At 55.7% G+C, this 16267-nt stretch overlaps 1 protein-coding gene and 1 long non-coding RNA gene across 2 annotated transcripts in view; both read right to left on the reverse strand.

Moving 5' to 3' along the window:
• Positions 1 to 16267, reverse strand: part of LOC132541449 (uncharacterized) — a 226473-nt gene that overhangs the window by 162310 nt on the left and 47896 nt on the right. The gene's annotated exons all lie outside the window — the stretch shown is intronic.
• EPHA2 (EPH receptor A2) overlaps positions 1 to 16267 on the reverse strand; it is a 34612-nt gene that overhangs the window by 7053 nt on the left and 11292 nt on the right. The window contains exons 4-14 of the mRNA XM_007523713.3: positions 6549 to 6704; positions 6128 to 6460; positions 4498 to 4613; positions 3447 to 3600; positions 2976 to 3075; positions 2182 to 2237; positions 1863 to 1988; positions 1576 to 1761; positions 1365 to 1426; positions 1047 to 1256; positions 718 to 867 (exon numbers count right to left, since the gene is read on the reverse strand). Coding sequence (XP_007523775.1) covers positions 718 to 867; positions 1047 to 1256; positions 1365 to 1426; positions 1576 to 1761; positions 1863 to 1988; positions 2182 to 2237; positions 2976 to 3075; positions 3447 to 3600; positions 4498 to 4613; positions 6128 to 6460; positions 6549 to 6704 — 1649 coding nt within the window. The remainder of the gene's footprint in view (positions 1 to 717; positions 868 to 1046; positions 1257 to 1364; positions 1427 to 1575; positions 1762 to 1862; positions 1989 to 2181; positions 2238 to 2975; positions 3076 to 3446; positions 3601 to 4497; positions 4614 to 6127; positions 6461 to 6548; positions 6705 to 16267) is intronic.

The following is a 16267-nucleotide window of genomic DNA, read 5'->3' on the forward strand; positions in this document are numbered from 1 at the left end:
CTGGTAAACACATGGACGAATTTGCTGAATGACTGTCCTGCTGAAGATCAACCCTCCTCACACTATTCAGCCACCAGGGTTAATTGCTGGGGCCCAGTGCCAGCGTGACAACTCCACTGTTCCTGGAAATCTTTTTTATTTTTTTAATTCCCTTTTGTTGCCCTTGTTGTTTTATTGTTGCAGTTATTGTTATTGTTGTTGTTGTATAGGACAGAGAGAAATGGGAGAGAGGAGGGGAAGACAGAGAGGGGGAGAGAAAGACAGACACCTGCAGACCTGCTTCACCACCTGTGAAGCGACTCCCTTGCAGGTGGGGAGCCAGGGGCTCGAACCGGAATCCTTAGGCCGGTCCTTGTGCTTCACGCCACCTGCGCTTAAGCCGCTGCGCTACGGCCCGACTCCCGCCTTTTTCTTCCTGATATAGGATGAAAGAGCAGGAGAAATAGAGGCGAGAGACACCTGCAGCACTGCCTCACCACTGTGAAGCTTCTCCCCTGCAGGTGAGGACTGGAGGCTGGAACCCAGGTCCTCACGTACGACGCGTATGACAACATATGTGTTCTACCAAACAACATATATTCTACCAAGTGGCTAACCTCCTGGCTCCAGCCTCCCCACTCCCCCTCAACTCTTCTCTGCTCAGCCCCTGGGGGCCCAGAATGATCAAAGGGTTTAAGTGAAGGTCTGGACAGGCCGGGGCAGAGCTGGGAGACCTACCTCGTGGTTCGACAGCTCCCAGTAGGGCCGTTCCCCGTAGGACATCACCTCCCACATGACAATGCCGTAGCTCCACACGTCGCTGGCTGAAGTGAACTTGCGGTAGGAAATGGCCTCGGGGGCCGTCCAGCGGATGGGGATCTTGCCCCCCTGCAGAGGGACCCAGGCCCAGTCACTCCCCTGTGGTCAGGCAGCCCCAGGACTGCTACAGCCAGGACGCCTGCTCTGTGGCCCCCAGAAGTGCCCCGTCTCCGGAGGTCCACGCCTCACCCGCACAGAGCTGAAAGCCCCGCACCCCCGGCAGGCAGGGCAGCCCCCTGCCCACTCACGCTGGTGGTGTAGGTGGCCTCGGGGTCGTCCTCCAGCACTCGGGACAGACCGAAGTCGGACACCTTGCAGACTAGGTTGCTGTTGACCAGGATGTTCCGGGCGGCCAGGTCTCGGTGCACGTAGTTCATGTTGGCCAGGTACTTCATGCCCGCCGCGATGCCCCTCAACATGCCCACCAGCTGCAGCACGCTGAACTCCCCGTCATTCTCCTGCCAGGGCATAGGCCCTCAGCCACCAGCCGGTCCCCACCCACCCTTCCAACCCCTGGGCTCTGGCAGACACCCCCCCCACCCCCCCCCACCCCCCCGCATCCTTACCCGAAGGAACTTGTCTAGAGCTCCGTTCTCCATGTACTCAGTGATGATCATCATGGGCTTGTCTGGGGGGGGGGGGGGCAGGCACAGGAGTCAGGGGTGGCCGTAAGTTATAGGGAGGGACACAGCCACGGACAGAGCCCCACCCCCAGCTAGCTCAGGCCCCCAGAAGTCCCCACCCACCCCGAGCGTAGCCCGCGGGGGCAAGCCTCACATTTGGAGACGACGCCCTCCAAGCGGATAATGTTGTGGTGGCTGAACTGGCCCATGATGCTGGCCTCACTGAGGAAGTCCACCCGCTGCTTGTCCGTGTAGCCGGCTTTCAGGGTCTTGATGGCCACCGGTACCTCCTTCTTCCCCGACGCCTTCAGCGTGCCCTTATACACCTCTCCAAACTCACCTGCAGGCCAAGGGAGGGGGAGGGGCACCACCGTGGTCAAAGTGATCCCCCCACACACCCTGCACCCACCCTCCACAGACGTGCCGACCTCACGCACTCACCTGCTCCGATCACCTTCTGTCGGGTGACACAGGACGGATGGATCTCGGTGGTGAACTTTAGCACAGCCTGGTTGGGGTCCTCGTATGTGTGGGGGTCCACGTATGTCTTCAGGGGTTTGAGTTGCTCTGGAAGGAAGAAGAAGGGGAAGTGGGGTCACAGCTCCAGGAGGGAGGTGGTCCCTGGAGCTTCTGACTCACCCTGGGGAAGAGCTCTGGGGTCTCAGTGGCAGAGCCCTGGGATGTCCTAGTTGCCCCCATGCACTGGGGGGACACCATGGGAACGCCTGTGGGCTGGGCAGACAGGAGACAGGCATCTCACCTGACTTGGAGAAGTAGACATCTTCCGAAGACTGGCGCGCTCGCAGGCTCTTCCTCCTGAAAGAGCCCCACAGGGACCAAGCACAGGGAGGTCAGCACCCTGCAGCCAGGGACCTTCCGGACCCTACTCTGGCCGTGAGTGGCCCCTGGTGTGCCCAGTGCTCTGTCTGTTGGACAGAGGGTGTGAGAAAGGCTGGGAGAGAAGCAGAGAGGGAGTGAGCAGCAAACAGGGCTCCCTCCTGGGGTCTACACCCTGGAATGGCAGCTTAAGTGGCCATACTGACGGGCAGCCTTCCTCAGGAGTGCCCCTAGCACTTCCTGTCCAGAGGAAGTCAGGACTCACTGTTAATGCCAAGAGCAAAGATAATGGATGCCTTGTCCAAGACCCCACTGTGTGTCAGACACTGTGCTCAGCACTTACAGTTCACACCCAGGAGAGGGGGTGCAGAGATTAGATTCCTTTTTTTTTTTTTTTGCCTCCAAGGTTATCACTGGGGCTCCGTGCTGGCACTACAAATCCACTGCTCCGAGAGGCCTTGTTTTTTTCCTTTCTATTATACAGGACAGAGAAATTGAGAGGGGCAGGAGAGACAGAGAGACACCTGCAGACCTGCTTCGCTGCTCGTGAAGCATCCTCCTGCAGGTGGGGAGCAGGGGCTCGAACCCAAGAAATTAGATTCCTATCAGACCCATTGTCCAGGTAGGAAAGTAAGGTTCCTGTCCCTCAGCGTCCCACCTCAGCCCTGGTGCAGGGGTGGGGGTGGAGGTGCCTGGAGAGCCTGGGTTTTGACACACCTGCGGTGGATGAAGAAGCCAACTCCGGCCAGCAGCAGGAGCATGATGGCGCCGACAGCAACACCGCCAATCAACGCCATGTTGCCAGAACTTTCTGTAGCTGTTGAGCAAGACCAGCAGGTGACAAAGGGGCCCCCACAGCCCTGCCAGATAGTAGCGACACCCCCAAGTGCACTTTAGGGATGTACATTCAACCTATGACAAGTGTTTTTGCTTCTGATGGCTCAGGTCTCGAGACCTGGTGTTACCTTCCCAGGAGGACGGGCCTTTCGTTCACTCTGCTCTGGCCACAGTGCAACAGCTGAGCGGGGCCCCACAGTGCCAGCCCGCGGCCTGCCTGCTCACTACGCTACGCTGAATATCCACCCCCAGACCTCCACACTCAGCCCCCTGGCTGGGGGCAGATTGGGGGCATTTCTCCCCCAGAGGCTCCATTGTGGGGTTCCCACCTGTGCCCCATCCCCAACTCACACAGTGTCTGGAATTCGTGCTCTTTGCTGCCAGCACCCTGGCCCTCCTGGGTCAGAGCCTGCACCTGAACCAGGTAGACAGTATCCGGGCTAAGGTCATCTAGGGTCACGGAGAAGCCTTCGGTTCGGCGTACGTTGTAGCTGTTGGAGTCTCCCTGTGGGTGGCCAAGAGTGAAGGAGAAATGTAAGGGCTTGTCACAGCTTAGCAAAGTGGTGCACTATGTCAACTCCCTTTTTCTTTTTTAATTTTATTAGTATATATATATATTTTTTTTTTACTTTTTTAAATATTTATTTATTTTCCCGTTTGTTACCCTTGTTGGTTTTTATTGTTGCTGTAGTTATTATTGTTGTTGTTATTGATGCTGTCATTGTTGGATAGGACAGAGAGAAATGGAGAGTGGAGGGGAAGACAGAGAGGGGGAGAGAAAGACAGACACCTGCAGACCTGCTTCACCACCTGTGAAGCGACTCCCCTGCAGGTGGGGAGCCTCACAACCCAATGGTCCTTGAGCTTTGCACCAAGTGTGCTTAACCACCCCCCCCCACTCTGCTACCACCCCACTCCCAGTATTATTTTTTAGCCAGTTTATGGTGTGCAGGGGCTTGAACCTGGAACTAATATAGAGCTTTAGGCGTGAGAGTCTCTTTGTATAACCATTATGCTATCTACCCCCCACCCCTTTTCTTTCCCACCAGAGCACTGCTAAGCTCTGGTTTATGGAGATGTGGGGGATTGAACCTGGGATTTTTAAAGCCTCAGGTATGAGAGTCTCTTTGCATAACCATTCTGCTATCTCCCCCATCAGTGATCTCCTTCTTAGACAGTGACATTCAAAGAAGGGAAACAGAAGAGCTCAAGGTCAGAGCGAGTCAGCCGCCCTGGACCTGGCTCTTTCCCACCCCGTCATCTCCCTCCTGCAGGTATTTGCTGTGCTTCCTGTGAGAGGTGACCAGACCTCCGTTTTTCCACCTGCAGAACGAGTGTGTACAGAGGTCGTGATGCTGCTCACAGCCCAGCTGGGCTGCCCCGACCCTCTGAGAGCAGCTACCTTCTTGCGGTAGGTGACCTCGTACTTCCACACACGGCTCTGCTGCGGCGCAGGGATGCTCCAGGACACGCTCAGTGAGGTGGTGCTGCGGCCTTCGAGCTTCACCTTGGGAGGCTCTGTGGGGGGGGCGGGGGTGGGGGACAGGGTGAGAGGTGGGTGGAGACCTGCCCGGACACGGGGGGCTGTGGACACCCAGACCTAGTCCACCCACAGCCCAGGCTCTTTAAATCCCAGGCCGGGATTCTCAAATTCTAGAGCACAGAACTGCAGGCCCCAGCCTCACCTGCACCCGAAATAGAAACAAAAACAAAAACAAAACAGCGGCCCAGGAGGTGGTGCAGTGGAGAAGGTGTCAGACTCCAGTGTTCGGGTCCTGAGTTCAATCTCTGGCAGTGCTTGTGCCAGAGTGCTGCGGTGGATCTTTCTCTCTCATGAAAAACTAATAAAATAAACTGCTAGCTGCCTCTTGCCACATCCTTTCTATGGAACAATCACTGCTTAAAAGACCTCTGTACAGGGGTCTGGCAGCAGTGGGACAGGTAAAGCCAGCATGGACATGCAAGGGCCCAGCTCAAGCCCATGGTCCCCACCTGCAGGGGGGAAGCTTCAGTCAGTGGAGCAGGGCTGCAGGTATCTCTCACTCTCTCCATCTCTTGCTCCATTTCTGACTGTCTTTCCCACAGCAAAAAGGGAAAACGCGGTCACCAGGCTTACAGGTAGGCACCGAGACACCCAGAAATAGAGCACAGCTAAGCTGCTACCACTATCCCTATCTTTTCTTTCTTCTTCTTTTTTATTATCTTTATTTATTGGATAGAGACAGCCAGAAATTGAGAGGGAAGGGGAAGATAGATAGAAAGACAGACAGACAGACACCTGCAGCACTGCTTCACCATTTGCAACGCTTTCGAATTGCAGGTGGGGACCAGGGGCTCAGCCCCAGGTCCTTGCTCACTGGAACACGTGTGCTCAGCCAGGTACGCTACCACCTGGTCCCTTTCTTCTTGTTGGCACCAGGGTTATGGCTGGAGTTTGGTGTCTGCACAATGAATCCATCACTCCCAGTGGCCACTTTCTTTCTTTTTCCTTTTTTTTTGCCCCCTTTATTAGATAGAACTGAAAGAAACAGTGGAAGGAAAGATAGAGCGGCAAAGAGAAAGAGAGACACCCGCAGACCTGTTCCACCACTGGTGAAGCACCCCCACACACACACACAGGTGGGGAGCAGGGGCTTAGACTCAGGTCCTCGAGCACAGCAGCATGACAAAACGTGCCCTTAACCAGGTGTGCCACCACCCGGCCTCCTTACTCCTGTTTTGTTGTAAGTGAAAGAAACTGAGGTTCAGAGAGGGTGGGAAGCTTGCTCAAGTCCACAGAAGTCAGAAGCAATGCAGAAGTGACTACTGCCTCTCTCTGAACACAGTGGGGCTGTGGGTGAGAGAGAGAGAGAGAGAGAGGAGGCCAGAGTGTCACTCTCGCATATGCAGTGCTGGGGATCAAACCTGGGACCCCCTGCCTGCAAGCCCAAAAGTCCTCCTTCCCGAGTGATCAGCCTCTGGAAGCCATCACTGCTGCCTCCCCCCCCCCCCCCCCCGCCAGCTGCCCCTCCACTCGCACCCTGAGCCCTCACCTGTCTGGTTGATGCTGACGCTGGCGGTGCGGAAGCTCCGGCTGGCCACCAGGCCTGAGACCCCATTGCGGGCCTCCACGGCAAAGGTGTAGTTCATATGTGGCTCCAGGTCACTGACTGTCACGCTGGTGCGGGTCAGCCCGTGCGGGGGTTCGGAATAGCGCACACTGGCCTCGCAGGGCCCACACTCGCCCGACTCGGGCCAGCACTGCTCACAGGTCACGCTGTATGTGATGTCCTCTCGGCCCCCGTTGTCCTTGGGGGGCGTCCAGCGCAACTCCACTTTGGCTCCCATGCCCACGGCCGTGAGGTAGTGCGGGGCAGAGGGTGGACCTGCATGGAGGGCAGAGGGCAGAGCTCGGACCCAAACCGCCCTGGACATGCCACACGCAACCCCTTCTGGACCCCACCCAGGACTCACGCGTGCAAGGCAGGGAGAGCAGGTCCTGCGGTGCCCGGAAATAACCTTCTTCACACTCGCAGTGGGCAGCCCCCTCCTCAGACGGCAGGGTGTGCGCAGGGCACTCTGAGCACGGGCTCTCGGACACCTCATACTTGAAGAACCCAGAGGCACAGGCTGCCAGACACAGGAACAGATGTCAGTTCATCCAGTTCCCACCCCCAGGCCACATCCTCACATGGGATCCTCGGGGTCGACGGCTCTAAAGGCCTGTTTTTCCCCAGCAGGGACCAGAGCCTCAGGCATGTGTGAATGCACTGCTGTTCCAGGTCATTTTTAACATGAGAGAGAATACGAGAGCATCGCTGATAAACGGGGTGTTAGGGAGTGAACTTGGGGCTTCATACTTCCAAGTTCAGTGCCTCAATCACTGTGGCACCCCCAGGCCCCATCTCTTTGGGGAATGTGTGAGGAAGACAGGAAAGAACCAGACTAGATTCCGGTATATGTGCTGTCAGGGATTGAACTTAGGACCTCATGCTTGAGAGCCCAATGCTTTATTCAGCGTGCCACCTCCTGGCCCATGGAAGTCCACCTATTATTATTATTATTCATCTTTATTTATTAGATAGAGACAGCCAGAATTGAAAGGGAAGGGGCAGGCAGAGACGGAGAGAGACAGAGAGACACCTGTAGCCCTGTTTTTACCACTTGCAGAACCTTCCTCCTGCAGGTGGGGACCAGGGGCTTGAACCCAGATCCTTGCACATTGTTACATGTATACTCAACCAGGTGTACCACCACCTGGCCCCAGAAATCCATCTTTTTTTTTTACCAGAGCACTGCTGGCTTATGGTGGTGTGGGGAGGACTGAACCTGGGACTTTGGAACCTCAGGCATGAGAGTTCCTTTGCAGAACCATGATGCTATCTGCCCGCTCCCCAGAAATTCATCTCTATATCCACTGTGCTATCTCACTTTTTTCACTCAAGTAGAGAGAGACCATAGCACCTCCCGACGGTGCCAGAGCTCAAACCTGGGCTATGTATGTGGCAACATGGGCACCCTACCCAGTGAGCTATCTCTCCAGCTCCAGTAGGATGTCTTATAATAAGAAAATGAGTGGGTGGTCCGGGAGGGGGCGCAGTGGCTAAGGCACTAGACTCTCAAGCATGACGTCCTGAGCTCGATCCCCCACAACACATGTACCAGAGTGATGTCTGGCTCTTTCTCTCGTCCTATCTTTCTAATAAATAAATAATCTTTAAAAAAGAAAAGAAAATGAATGGCAAAGACCTAGCTTACACCAGGTACCAGGAAGGGCGCTCCAGACTGCATTACCCACTAGTAACCCTGCTAAGGAGAAATATATCCACCACGCCCATGGGCTGGCATTCAAGGCCACATCTCATGAGTTCAGCTTCCTGAGAATCCTATCTCCCACCTGGCTGGGCACCTTAAGTCCACTAATTGGTGCAGGTCAGGCCACTGGGTCCCCACTGCGAGCAGCACACGGCCTTGGGACCACAGCTTCCTCTTGAAATGTGTTTGTTGATTGACTAAAAGCACCACCCTGCTGCTGGGCTAAGGATGGCAGCCTGCAGGTGCTCAGGGTCACCTTTCCCATCCGGGAATGACCGGTCAGGAAACAGGAGGGGTCGGAACTCCACTTGCTCTCTGGATCCGCTTCCAGGACAGAGTCACTTCCACCACTCACAGGGGTGGCCAGGAAGCCACTCTTCCTCAGAGGCGGTGGGTCCTCCCCAGGTCGGACCGGCTCGGGGCTCAGGCACCTGACTCCAGAGGCTGCCACCTCCCTCCTGCCACCCCATCCTGCCCCTGCCCCAAGCCCCTTCCTGGCCTCACAGGCAGGAAGCTGCCCAGACACAGAGCACACTGTACGGGTCATCCGAGTGACCGGAGTGGGGTGGGGTCACGCTAGCATCCTCTTCCACACCTTACAATTGCTACCACCCACTCATCCACCCACCCACCAGCTCAGCTCTGAATTACGGCGGTGTTTGGGGTTGAACTTGGGACCTTTGGTGCCTCAGGCACGAAAAGCGTTCTGCAAAACCATTGTACTATCTTCCCAATCTCACCCTTCAGTTTATTCTGTGGGCGGGTCCCGAGACACCTCAAACCTCAAGGTCTGTCCCTGACCCTCTCCTCAGTACCCAGGGTTTATGCTCAGAGTTGACTGAGATGAGACGAAGCCCTTGAACTCACAGAGCCTATGGTAATAGCTACACCGAGGGGTAGACGAGGGGCTGGCAGGACAGAGACAGTGTTGGCCAGGAGCCTGAGAAGTCAGAGGCGCACTGCAGGGGGGGCTTGGCGGCTAAGTAGGAATTAAGCAGGGGAGATGCATTAGACACAGGAACCAGGGAGTCGAGCGGTAGCGCAGCAGGTTAAGCGCACGCGGCGCAAAGCGCAAGGACCGGCATTAGGATCCCTGTTCAAGCCCCCGGCTCCCCACCTGCAGGGGAGTCGCTTCACAGGCGGTGAAGCAGGTCTGCAGGTGTCTGTCTTTCTCTCCCCCTCTCTGTCTTCCCCTCCTCTCTCCATTTCTCTCTGTCCTATCCAACAACAACAATAATCACTACAACAATAAAACAACAAGGGCAACAAAAGGGAATAAATAAATAAATGAAATGTTAAAAAGAAAGGAAGGAAGGAAGGAAGGAAGGAAGGAAGGAAGGAAGGAAGGAAGGAAGGAAGAAAGGAAGGAAGGAAGGAAAGAAGGAAGGGGAACCGCGTAAGAAAGAGCAAGGTTAACTCGGACTGTACAAATAGCTTTGTGAGCCCCGTAAGTAAAGGGAGCAGTGGGCTGCGGACATAGCATAATGGTTAAGCAAAACCCAAAAAATTTCATGCCCGAGGCACCAAAGGCCCCAGGTTCAACCCCCAGCACCACCATAAACCAGAGCTGGGCACTCTGGATAAATTGAGTGCCAGATCTTGGAGTGGGGGCTTTAAAGAGAGCCACTGAAGGTTTGATGGAGAAAATAATGGAGAGCCAGGTGGTGGAGCCCCTGTTTGAGCACACACATTATTGCAGTGCGCAAGGACCTGGGTTCAAGTCCCTGGTCTTCACTTGCAAAAGGAAAGCTTCACAAGTGGTGAAGCAGGTCTGCAGGTGTCTCTCTTCCCTCTAAATTTATCTGTCCTATCAAATAAGATAAAGTTAAAAAAAAAAAAAAAGAAATTATAAGAGAGAAAAAAAATAATGGTACGGTACGGTCAAGAAAGATTCTGCGTGGGAAACATAGCTCACCAGGTAGGGCACGTGCCTTGTCGTGCACATGACGCAGAGTGGAACCCCCACTATTGTGGGGTCTTCTGTCCCTCTCTGCCTTCCTCTGCCGGAATGAAAACTCGACCCTGACTGATGAAGTCACTCAGGAGTGAGGTCCCAGCTTTGTCAGGAGAACCTCGACACAAGCGCTGAGAGAGGTCAGAACAGTCAGCCGGCGAGTGGCTGTGGCCAGCAGTAGCACCAGCCACCCAGCCACCCATGCTGTTCCACTTTGCAGCTTCCTCAAGTGGGACCGGGGCTTGAACTCACAGCATCCTGCGCTATGAGGCGTGTGTGCTTCACCATAAAGCCACCTCTGCTGGGAGTCATCAACAAGGAAGCAAGCTCAAAGACAGCCGACTCCGGCCCACTTTAACATCCAGGAAAAACAAAACAAAAATCTAGGGAGACCAGGTGGTGGCACACCTGGTTAAGCACACACATCACAGTACACAAGGACCCAGGTTCAAGCCTTTAGTCTCACCTGCAGGGGGACGTTTCCCGAGTGAAGAAGCTGGGTTCCAGGTGTCTCTGTCTCTCTCCCTCTCCCTCTCTAGCTCCCCTACCCTCCCCCCCCTTTTATTTTTTTAGGAAGAGGGTCTTTTTTTGTTTTTTTATTTTTTATATTTATTTATTTATTCCCTTTTGTTGCCCTTGTTGTTTTATTGTTGTAGTTATTATCGATGTCATTGTTGTTGGATAGGACAGAGAGAAATGGAGAGTGGAGGGGAAGACAGAGAGGGGGAGAGAAAGACAGACACCTGCAGACCTGCTTCACCGCCTGGGAAGCGACTCCCCTGCAGGTGGGGAGCCGGGGCTGGAATGGGGATCCTTATGCCTTGTGCTTTGCACCACACGCATTTAATCTGCTACGCTACAGCCCGACCCCCACCAGAGGATCTTTTTTTAAAACTTTATTTATTTTGCTTGATAGGACACAGAGAAATTGAGGAGGAAGAGATAGAGAGGGAAAGAGACAGAGAGACACCTGCAGCCCTGTTTCACTACTTATGAAGCTTTCCCCCTGCAGGTGGGGACCGGGGGCTTGAACTCGGGTCCTTGTGCATTATAGTATGTGTGCTTGACCAGGTGCACCACCACCTGGCCCCTTGCTCCCCTATCCTCTCAATTTCTCTGTCTCTATCCGCTAATAAAATTAATTAAAAACCCAAGTGAATTTCAGAGCAGCTGGCCGGCCCCTCCCAACACAGGTCTGCTCACACAGAGTACAGGTCTGTCTGCTGGAAGAAAGGAATAGAGCCAAACTCTGGGGCTGGGGGTGCTGGCCTGCTGTAGGCCCCCCCCCAAAGTCTTCTAAGTCTCCTATTGTCCTGAAGTAATCTGTGTGTGCTCTGTGTTTGTCTTCATAGCAGAGTTGTTATAAGACAAAAATAGCTCTCTCCTCCCTAACTCTTCTAGTTAAAAATGAGATTCCAGAAAGCTGGGCCATGCTTATCCTGAGATTTCAGCTCCCCCAAATGCCCTGACTTGTCTGGTGAGGTGGCCCCCACCCTGTATAAAGTGCTGACCTTGACAGTTCAAGCCCTGAGGAGTTGAGGTGCTCAGGGCCCCCAGGAACCACAATCACACCTTCCCAGGCCAGGCTCTCAAGCTGAGGAGGGTCCCACAGGCCCCCACAGCTTGGACCGGGTCCTGCAGAAGGTGTCAGCCACCTGCCCCCCCACACACACACACACACAATGGTCCATGCCCAATCGCATGATGGCTCCCAAGCCCCCCAGTCCTATGCCAAGAAGAGGAAGGGGGGGGGGAGTCAAGTTCCATTCTTTGGCCCCAGAGCCCGGGGGTGGCCCGCCTGCTGCCGGCAGGAAGGGGAATTTGGAGAGATTTCCTCTGCGGATGTACCAGATAATACAGTGGAGAGGCAGCGTCAACAAGGCATGTGCTTGCCTGAGAGAGAGCGAGAGAGAGAGAGAGAGAGAGAGAGAGAGAGAGAGAGAGAGAGCTGCCCCTCCTCCAGCCTCAGAACTCAGGGGCTGTCCTCAGAGCCCCTTCAGAGGTTCAGGGCTGCCAGATCCCATGCAGGGACATTCCCTGGCTGTCCCCAACTCTGCCTGGCTCTCTCAGCAGACAAGTGGGGAGCAAGGGTCATATGCAGGGGGTTCCCACACATTCCATCACCCCCCCCACACACACACACACACACATACAATACCCACTGTCTTTCAGCCAGCCAAAAACTCCTATGCATCCTTCAATGCCCAGCCTGAGCCCCTCTAGACCATCCCCGCGCCCTGCCAAGATTGCCCAGTTTCTGGCCCCCCACTGGCCCACTAAGGCAACTATTACTCAACCTCATGTTTGCCAAACAGAAATCGAGCCCTTCCTACGTGTCTGGCACAACGCTGGGTGCTGGGATACAATGGTGAGTGAGATAAACACCATTTCTGTTCTAGGGGAATTCAGAACCTGGCTTTCACGCCCCATTGAAATAACGAGGATCCTCAGCGAGGCTGGCAGCTCCTGGAAACTGGAGGGGATCCGGCTTATCTGCAGCCCCTGGCCCAGCACAGGAGCTGGTACCCAACAGTGCTGAGATCAACAGTGGTGAAGTATGCACGAATGGGGGTGGAGGGCGCCGAGATCCTGCGACACCAGGCACTCACACACTCCCAGGTGTCTCTGTGCCCCCAGAGACCCTGTGGGCCTGGGGCAACCACCAGCATGCCCTAAGAGCCTGGCTTTTGTTTTTTAATTGTTATTATTTTTTATTATCTTTATAATATTTTTTGTGATCTTTACTGGATAGAGACAGCCAGAAATCAAGAGGGAAGGGGGAGACGGAGATGAAGAGAGACAGAGAGACCCCTGCAACCCTGCTTCACCACTTGCAAAGCTTTCCCCCTGCAGGTGGGGCCGGAGGCTTGAACTGTAACATGTGCGCTCAGCCAGGAGCACGACCACCCGGCTCCGAGCCTGGCGTTGGTACATGTGCAGCAGACAGCTTCTGTGGCCCCAGCCTGGCACCCTAAGCAAGAGAACTGGGGCATGGTGGCTGCACCCTGGGCTACACCCCGGTTTTTCCAGTTCCCGCTGCCTGCCCCCTTGGGTGCGTGGGGTGACTCAGGGACAGACGCCCTCTGGCTGACGCAAATTCAATCCCTAGCTGAGCCCCTGCTCCCAGACCCAGCCACCTTCTTTGACTGGTGCTGGCAGGAAGGTCACAGGGTCAAGAGGTCACAGTGGTAATTCTCCAAAGGCCAGTCACCTCCCCAGGCCAGGTCCAGCTGGTGGCCACTCACCTCAGCCCAAGGACAGAGGGCCTGGCAGTGTCCTGAGGGACACCAGCAAAGGAGCTAAGAACTCTGGGAGCCCCTAGCCCCAGCAGGCTCCCTCCTCCCCTGCTGGCACCTCACCCTCTCACACACACCCTGGGGGAGGGCATTATCATGGGGCACATTCCTCCACCAAGCCTCAGATAAGCACAGCTCCCGCCCCACTTCCCCCAGCCTCTGCCTCCCCTCCTGCTCACTCTCTACCAACAGCCTTTTATCTTCTGTTTGCTCTCCCTGCCTCCCTCCCTCCCTCCTTCCTTCCTTCCTTCCTTCCTTCCTTCCTTCCTTCCTTTACCTCCAGGGTGGGAGGAAAGAGCTGCCAATGCCCCCAGTGTGAGCTGAAGGTGGGGTAGACAAGCCTGGGGGCCCGGAGGGGGGGCCTGCCACCCTGGGTGCTAGCTCCTGGTAGACCACACAGAACTAAGGGCACTGCCCGGAGAGGGGACAAGCCTGACAGTCCCGGTCACTAGCTCACAAAGCACCCCCCCCCCCAGGGGTCAGGAGCATCCTCCTAGTGCCAACAGATTCAGTGCTTCCCCCGACTAACCCATCAGCCCCCACTTGGCTGACACCTCCCCTCAGCTCTGGACCCTGCTTGAGAGGCCTGGGCCAACACCTGCTGATCACATGTGGTGAGGTCACTAGGTCAAGTGTCTGCCAGAGCAATCTAGGTCCTCAGACCAAGTCCCAACAACAGGCACAGGAAGGAGGAGGCTAGGCTCACTTGCCCAGCCCATTCATTCAAAGTGGGGAACGGAAACCCAGGGAGAGGGTCCCTGAGCTCCAACAGCTTGTGGGGAGCCAGAGACAGCGGAAGACAGGCCTTCCCATGCCAGGCCCTGCGTTTTTGGTCACCGGTCCTCTCTGGGCCTGTTTCTCCATCTATAAAATGGGGGTTGGGTCCTCAGCCTCTGGAGTTTGTCTCTGCAGACTGAAAGGAGACTGCCTATGGTCTGGGGCAACAGCATCATGGTTCTGCAAAAGACTTTCATGCTTGAGGCTCTGAGGTCTCAGGTTCAATCCCCAGCACCACCATAAGCCAGAGTTGAGCAGTGTTCTTCTGGTCTTTCCTTCCCTCCCTCTCTCTCTCTCTCTCTCTCTCTCTCTCTTTCTCCCCAACCACTTAAAATAAAACAAAATACTTGAGAAAGAGAGAGAGAAACTATTTGTGGGGGAAAAACAAAAACTCAGGAGAGGGCAGGTGGTAGTACACCTAGTTGAACACACACATTACAGTGTGCAAGGAAGGACCTGGGTTCAAGCCCCCAGTCCTCACCTGCATGGGGAAAGCTTCGCAAGTGGTGAAGTAGTGCTGCAGGTGCCTCCGTCTCTATCTCCCTGTCCCTCCTCCCTTCTCAATATCTGTCTCTATCCAAAATAAATAAATAAGCTCATCTGGTGCCCAGTTTGAGGTCTCTATGAACCAAGGACTAGAGAAAAAAAATCCCCAAGGAGCTGGGTCCCTTGAGGGCGCAGAGTCTCCGAGGAGGGAAATGTCTGATCCCCCACGGTCCCCCACCACCTCCAGCTCCGGCTCCCAGCTGCTGAGCTGAGCCTCTGGCCAGGGGCGCCAACCACCTGCTCACCTGGCCGGCGGACCCTGAGGCCCAGGCGCCAGCCGGTACGATCCCCCACCCTACCAGCTCCACTGCCCCATGCCAGCACAGGAAGCAGGGAGACAAAGCTGCCCCAGGGGAGATGACGGTCAGCCTGAGTGACTCCACTGTCCCCCTGGCAAGGGAGAGGGAGGGGGAGCTGGCGTGAGGCTGCCTCATTCCTGACATAGCTGGCGAGAGCTCTCCTGGGCAGCGTGCCCACCTGTCCGAGCACAGCACCTGGGCAGTGCCTCCCTTCCGTTGCCCATTTAACTCTTTCCTGAGCTCCTGATAACCCGGACCAGGTGCAGGGTGACCTCGGCGTGCCCGCGCCCTCTCTAAACTTGGTCTGTCAACAGCAGAAGGCCCAATGGAAAAATCTGCGTCTGTGGGTGACACCTCCTCTTCTCCCTCACCTCTTTCTCATCGTGCTCAGTGGCGGCCTCACAATGACCCTTTTCTGCCCTTGACCTGCCATCCCAGGGCTGCCCAGAGAGGCCATCCTGGGGCCAGAAGCTGAGTCAGGGATTCCAAAGGAACTAGTCATTTCCCACCCCACACTTCCTGAATGTCCTCCCGTCCAGGCGCTGCTGCGTGGCTGCAGGCAAGTCTCTGGGCCTCTCTGAGCCTCCGCTTTCTGTCTGTTAAATGAGACTCATAACAGGCCTTGCCTTGCAGAAAGGGTGTGGATTCAGCACAGGCTTCCAGGGAAAGCTTGTCTGGCTCAAGCCTGCTCTCAGAGAGACCTGGGGATTGCTGGCATTACCCGCCTTGATTTCATGGTTGGCTGGTGGCAAGAGAGTCTGTTGGGATGGCATCACCAGGCCAGGGGCTTCCAGCCATGCAGAGGATCCCGTCAGCCACAGTGAAGGGGATTTGGGTGAATGGCCCCAATTAGTAAAAACCAGGTCAGGCGGGGGCTGGCAGCAGCTGAAGAGGGTTCTACCAGCAAACCCAGCTCCTGCCCCCCACCCCCACCCAGGCCTTACAGCTATCCACAAACACAGCCTGCCAAAAGGCTGACACCCCCCCCCCAGCTCTGGTGGAAGGCTGTCGTCCCCCGTCCCCCCCATTTTGCTGAGAGACAACCCCCCAACCTCAACCATCCACTTATCTCTGTAGGGCCTGAATCACCAGCCTGTGGAAAGTTTTCAGCTGCCCCTGACCCCCCCCACCCCCACATTCCTGTGTGAGGATGTCATGTGGGAGGGGCCTGCTCCATCCACTGGCCTTCTCTGGGTTCCCGTCCCCCCCACACACACTCTCTACAGTCATTGTCTGAAACCGGGAGTGTGCACTTGAGGTCACCCACAGCAGCAGCCTGGGGAAGGGGCCTCAGTCAGCAGAGCTGGGGGGACACAGGGTGGCATGAAGATACTGACCATGGCAGAGAAGACACCCTAGGCTGACAGCAAGAAGGACGCACAGAACTGTCCAGGGCCTTGCGGACTGTGCAGAGCAAGATTCTCAGGACTTGTTTTAAGAGGCAAGCAGGACCCATCAGGAAGAGCTTCCGCCTCCCCTACACACACCCCCATCTTCCACCCATTT

Source organism: Erinaceus europaeus, chromosome 11 (genome assembly GCF_950295315.1).
Source record: "Erinaceus europaeus chromosome 11, mEriEur2.1, whole genome shotgun sequence".
NCBI lineage: Eukaryota > Metazoa > Chordata > Mammalia > Eulipotyphla > Erinaceidae > Erinaceus > Erinaceus europaeus.